At 31.3% G+C, this 7,147-nt stretch overlaps 1 protein-coding gene across 1 annotated transcript; it reads right to left on the reverse strand.

The window, feature by feature from the left end:
• Positions 1-240: 240 nt before the first annotated feature.
• LOC146531695 (uncharacterized) lies at positions 241-1,475 on the reverse strand. The gene is made up of 2 exons (XM_085198399.1): positions 1,117-1,475; positions 241-352 (listed from the first exon to the last, which is right to left on the reverse strand). The coding sequence occupies exons 1-2, from the start codon at positions 1,403-1,405 to the stop codon at positions 345-347; spliced, it is 297 nt and encodes a 98-aa protein (XP_085054525.1). The 5' UTR covers positions 1,406-1,475; the 3' UTR covers positions 241-344.
• Positions 1,476-7,147: the final 5,672 nt, after the last annotated feature.

Raw genomic sequence — 7,147 nt, forward strand, 5'->3', positions numbered from 1 at the left:
TTACAGTCACAGGCTTGTATCCCTGAGCCATGACAGATTTCAACAAATTCTAATATGTCTAATTATATCCCCGAATAATGGCCGCAGCACAGCGCAGGTGACTTCGCGCAGTGTTAAGATGTATAAGTTCACTATAATATGTTCAGTTAAAAAATATTCTACAAGAACATATATTTTTTAACCAAATGAAAATTTGGTTAGGTTTATAATTATGTTTTTAAATAATAAATAGAAATAAAATATTGATATAGTTTATTTAGTTCACTAAATATACTCGTACAAGGATCGTAGAACATAGCGAAAGTAGTAACTAGTCATTCTCTCTGGTCAGGATTTTCTGGAACTTAGTGTGCTGAAAACAAAACAAAATCTCATTACTAAATATTCATTTTGGAATATATAAATATCAACTGATATTTAAATAAATTATAATCGTTATGTATGTAGGTACTTTACTTTATCGTTACCGACTTAATGGGAAACCAGTTAATTTTCCCGGTTTGGCGAGACAATGTGCGGAATCTCATCAACAAGTAGTTAATTCTTTTAAAAGGACTGTTAGCTAAGCGAGCACAAAGTTTGAGTGTAAATACGACAGGTTGTGGGTTCGATTCCCACTCGGGGAAATTTAATATTTTTCTTTCTTCGCTCGCACGCAGTGCCTCCAGAATTCTTTTTCTTTCTAGATCCTAACACTAGATTCTCTCTGCCTACCATGCTGCGTGTGCAATACAGCGTGGAGCTAAAAAAAATAACTAAGCACATTGAATGTATCTAGTATATCATACATGATCTCGTTAAATTTTAGCAATTTCAGTTATTCGCATTATTATAACAAATATTTTACAATCGCCACTGCATAATAACATTGATTATATTTTTTCTACTTTCACACAATTAATGGATAATGATGTCACCGATAGAAAAAAATAATAAGTATTAACTACAAAAATTCCATAAACGTGGAACATTTTCTGCCATTTTGAAATGCAATGAAGACATCAGCTATTTCTGAGTCTTCGTTGGACGTTGCTGACGGAATCTGCATTGCTTAATAGAACACAAAATTTAACAAGAGATTGTCAATATACTTATGACAGTAATAAGAACACGCACGTGTCAGGCCCCTCGTCTTTTTTAATTCTTCAGGTGTATAATCGGAGAACTGGGTTATATCGAAAGTGGCATGGTCACTTTTGGCATTAGCTTCATTGATTTGATGTAAGGAATTCACGAAAGCTTCATAATGTTCCTTCCTATCAGCCTCATCCTTGTAGTGCCTGTTGTGCTCTTTCACAAATTTCTCAAACAATTCAGGGGCGTCTTTATCGTCGTAGTGTGGCTTATTATCACCGCTGACCACGGCGACCGCGACGAGCAGGACGATGCAACTGAATATTTTCATTTTTAGTGCTAGTTTGTGCTGCCTAGTACACGAGACTAGTGATAATGAAATCTAGAATGACAATTGCGAAATAATACTGGACATATATATAGGTGAGCTGTGCAAGCGTATTAGTGGGGTTCGTAAATTATAATTTGTTAAAAGTCACCGCATCTAATGCATTTTATACCGTAAGACAAACAAAATTAGTCATAAATTATTATGATAAGATTTATTTTTCGTTATTTTTGTTACTTGTTATGAACACACGGTTTTAAAACTACTAAGAAATACCTATTTGCAACCTTGAATCTTGAAAGCAACGTTTCAAGATAAAAAGATAAAAAATATTTATTTTATAAGGTTGCAAATTTAATTATTATAGGTAAAAAAATACCCTTTAGGGTTTGATAACGATGCAATCGTAAAAATATGCGTCTTAAATGGCCGTTATGATCGTGTTGATTTAGAAATTCGATTTTTACTCTGCTCCAAAAGATGTAGTCCATCAACTCAATTTTAGCATACGATGGATATTAAAAAAGCTGATTTTATCTTTTTTCTTAACAATGCGTTTGGTGGATAGAACGTAGAATGAAAACACTCCGCTCTGGTAAAAATAAGAACGACGCCAACTTCGAAACCATTATATTAATATAGGAACAGAAAGTTACCTAAGTAAAGCCATTTATTATTCTTTAAATTAAATTAATAAGGTCTTTGTGTGCAGGGGCACAAGAGACTTTAAAACGTGAAAGTTATGGATTCGATTCCCACTGGAGGAAATTAAATATTTAATATTTTTTTCTTCGCTCTGGTAACGAGATGAATTCCCTCACTAAACACACAATGCTTCGAGAATTTGGATTTCAGAACAGTGCTTAACACTAGGTTCCTTTACTCCTTGTACGTACTATGTGCGGGATACAGCGTAAAGCTAAAAAAATAATAATAAAGATAATATTATTAACAAGTACTCAGAATAAAGTCATGCTAAGCATCAGCTATTATTTAAAAATAATTTATAGTCTGTAGCTGTTAAACCATAAAAGTAATAGCTACATAAAACTTAAAACAATAGGATGTAAAATCATCCGCAAATTACTTTGGTAAGACGAGCTCGTTGTCATTTTCCTGAAACATATTTTAAAATCCAATATACGAGTATGTATACGTTTTAGGTAGGTGCCCTTCACCTAAGCAAACAAGGAAACAAATTGCATCTTCCATAGTCATATATGTTTACTGCAGATGGTATCAAATCTACTGCCATTACCTCCAGAGCCGGATACTTCCCAATTATAATGAAAATAAATTAGTTATTTATTTATTTATATATACTTTATTGCACAAAATTACAAAAACAATGTACAAAAGGCGGGCTTAACGCTAAAAGCATTCTCTCCCAGCCGACCTTGTCATGTGGGATAATAAGTATGCAGGTGTGCAGAAGTAAAATATACATACATATACATACAGATACATCCAATAAATATATAAATATAAATTACTTGTGTATAATAAAAAAATAATAAAAAATATATATATATTTATATATATTTATTTCAGTTTCACATTTTCTTTAGCTGTGTGCACAGTGTGTGTGTACACTTCCTATACTGTGAAATATATATTACTATATTATGCTTTATATAATTACTTGTTGTAAAGTATAATAACATTTTTATGTATAGAAATATGTACCTACTACCAGACAATGGATCTATACATTATATTGATAATATTATAAATCGTTCAGTTAAAAGACTTTTGAAAATATACTTAAAAGGTTTATTTAATTATGTTGGCAAGGAGGTAAGGTTCACGCTGTGAAAATATTCATTGATTATCGGATCTGGACTTTGAAGCAAATCAGACGGGAAAAATTTAATCAAAATAGCGTTGCAGATTTGTTTTCCTTACAGTAAGAGATATAAAGTGTTTTAACAGTTTAAGCAAAAAACGCGTAACGGAGAAAGCAGAAAGTGAAGAATACTGTGTTTCTCTTAATATTTGGAATGTACTGTAGATACGTAATATAGTAATTAATGAAATAAATAATAATAATGAGAATAATAATAATAATAAATAAATTAAATAAATAATTAGATGGTTGAATTACTTATTAATATATTGAAATATTTATTAATATATTATATGAAAACGACCATTTGGACGACCCCCTACTGACCGACGACATAAAGTGGTTGGCGGGAAGCGGATGAGTCCGAAGAGTTGAGGATCGAGTGTGGTGGCGAGAATTGGGGAAGGCCTATGTCCAGCAGTGGACAAAAGATGGCTGTCGATGATGATGATGATGATGAAAATCTTTTCTGCAAAAGTAAAACAAAGCCTATATTATATTGAGTTAATCTAGATTAAAATATATATATATTTTTTTTTTTATAACACATGTTCGTATATAAATTATTTTCAGTTCAGAATTACCTACGATGAAATATTTATTCGTTACTGTTCCCGAGATTCTGAAGATCCATTACTTATTTTAAATATAATATGAATCATACGTCGCTCTTGATTTATGACGTGTTTATTTAGGTAGTAAAGGCAAATTTAGGATAAATTATAAAGCTTATATATCTAATAACAATATAATGTTATTGTTTTTGTAGGCGTAAGTATTTCGGCTTTATATTCTCTAAAACTAACGGCTTATTATTAATAATTTAAGGTATATTTAGATCTTCACGCAAACTATATTATATTAACCTAAGCAATTGTTTTAGCGGTGAATAAAGGTTGATAATAGGAAAATAATCATTTGAGGTTGCGGTTATGCCCAATGACTTGTACGAGTATATCAGTCGCATCCAGAAATATACATAAATATTAAATGAATTAACATCAGCAATCAGAAACAATGGAAACATTAAGAATTAAATAAATTTAGATTAATAATAACTACCAAAGAGCGGTCAAAACCAATAGCCTCATACATAATTAAATAGATCGAACGGAAATAGATTTACACTAAACTACTAAAGTATAATTAGTTTATATCATGGAATTATTTAACAGTATGATATGAAAATAGCGTTATAATTCAGTTTTGTGGTCGCATCAGTTGAATGCAACCGCAACATCAAATCACATGCATGTTGATATCAAAACCTATGAAATAGGCGGGAGTTACAAATTTTGATAATTTATGTAGCCATCGTTGTGCTTGTTTTTTTTTATTTCTCGATTTCTTTACAATTTACGTAATATATTCGAAATTATAGTCTTTGATTGAAAATCATTAAATCGAGTTTTTGTGAAATATGTTTTTTTATTAATAGTATACGAGAGCGAGTATTTCTGTACTATCACTGAAAAAAATATTTCTTTAAATAATTAATTATAAATTAAGTATTCGATTAATTAGAATAAAATATTATGCATGTTTGCAAAGTTGAAACTTTATTAACGAAATTAAATTCAGCGAGCAATAAATAATAAACGTATTACAGCAAATAACCACTCATAATAGGGGTTTAATGATCTCACATTTACTATAACTGTAATGAAAACCAACAACCTAATAATCAGTTCAAAATAAACACGTTAAACTAATATATGGCGGTAATTTCAAAACGATTATGTGCAATATAGATTCAATTTATCTACATTATGATATGAAAATATTACGATAATAGCAACGTTTGTCAGCATCAGTACTAACCACCACCGCAACGTCAAATCAAGTGCATGTTCAAGTTGAAACCGCGATCGTTTTAAACAAACTACTCTACTGTTTGAAATAATAATTGAACATATTTTAGAATAATGCAATTTTTACCTACTTAATGATAAATATTTATAGACCATGTAAAAAATTTTAATTTATTTTTATTTTAATTTTTTCAGGAAATCATGGAGCCGTAGATCGGAGTACGATGTTTGAACTTCAACTCGATATCTCCAAGCGTTTATGAGATAAAGGCTCTTGACAGACAGACGGACAGACGGGCGGAAAACAAAGCGATGTTTATAGGGTTCCTTTTTTCCTTAAAAGGTATGGAACCCTAAAAACAGCTATATTCAACATTCTTCATGAAAATTTAAAACAAAAACAAACCTTTTAAAGAATCAAAAGATTTCCACAAATAAGTACATTTCATACCCTGCGCCTAAAAAAGTGTTCTATTTTCTGAAACGCGTATTTGTAACGTAATCCGCTGTTAACATAGCGTAGCACCGTATACGACTACATTAATGGACTCGTTTCATGCGGAAGTCAAACTCTACAAAGTCTAATAGAGACATACAACCAACGTAATCGTTCCCTTCCTGTAGACAAATGACACACGGAATGGTATTGCGTTAAAAATAACATTTCTAGACAATGTCTAAGACATTATACTAATTTATTTCTCAATTAATTGATACTTCCTGGTATAAAAATATAAAGATAACATGTTTTAAAAGTAATGAATTGTTTTAGAAAATGTTCTTACATTTGAAAACCATGTTGTCTTCATTTATTTTGAAAGAAAACAATCCTAATTCGCCAAATATTATTTAACAAAATCTCCACTTACTGAAGGCACTCCACTCACTAACGTATACATAATTGTACCATAACACTTACATTTAGCTTAGCTTTAAAGCTCATATATGAGTTCTGTAGTTATATATAACTAGCGGACGCGCGCAGCTTCGCTTTCGCAGTTCAATGAAATCTTTTTAAAGGTATCAATTTCAAGTTTTATGAAAATCGGTGGCGATTTAAAGATTTTTTCATACAAACTTTCAATCCCTGATTTACAACCGTAGGGGATGAATTAATATAAACCATGAAACATGTGTTCAGTGATATATTTTTAAAAGTCTAAATTTCAAATTTTATAAAAATCGGTGGCGATTTAAAGATTTTTCCATATAAACTTTCAACCCCTTATTTGTGCCCCTAGGGGATGAATTAAAATAAACCAAGAAACATGTATTCAATTTAATATTTTTAAAAGTCTAAATTTCAAATTTTATAAAAATCGGTGGCGATTTATAGATTTTTCCATACGAACTCTCAACCCATTATTTGCACCCCTAGGGGATGAATTAAAACAAACCACGAAACATGTATTCAATTAAATATTTTTAAGACTCTAAATTTCAAATTTTATAAAAAGCGATGGCGATTTAAAGATTTTTCCATACGAACTTTCAACCCCTTATTGGCACCCTTAGGGGGTAAATTCCAAAAAACCGTGAAACACGTGTTCAATTAAATCATTTTAAGAGTCTGAATTTACAATTTTATAAAAATCGGTGCATATTTAATTTTTTTTCCATACAAACCTTCAACCCCTATTTCGCCCCTTTAGGGTTAAAATTTTTCAAAATCCCTTCTTAGTGGATGTCCAGATTACAAAAGTAAACATCTGTCCAAATTTCACGTTTCTACCATTAGCGGTTACGGCTGTGCGCGCGTCTTACCTCAGTCAGTGAGGACAAGTCCTTTTATATATATAGATAGATAACCGCAAGCTCATTTATAAATCATACGCAAGTCATAGTTCGTGTGTTTCTATTGACGCTGTGAGGACCGCGTGTAGCGTCTGCGGGAGTGTTCACAATGGCAGGCGTCACGCAGACCGCAGACGGCGCATCACGCAGCATGAGGCTGAGGCAGCACCCTCGTTTAATGTGCTATTATTTTTACAAAACCATGATGTGAGTCCTAGTCATATCCGTGCATTGAAGATTGCAATTAAAAGATAAAAACGATATCGAATATTAATGTTCATATTTCTGTTTTAT

The sequence above is a fragment of the Heliconius melpomene genome, chromosome 15 (genome assembly GCF_056956725.1).
Source record: "Heliconius melpomene rosina isolate 202511_hmr_F chromosome 15, ASM5695672v1, whole genome shotgun sequence".
Taxonomy (NCBI): domain Eukaryota; kingdom Metazoa; phylum Arthropoda; class Insecta; order Lepidoptera; family Nymphalidae; genus Heliconius; species Heliconius melpomene.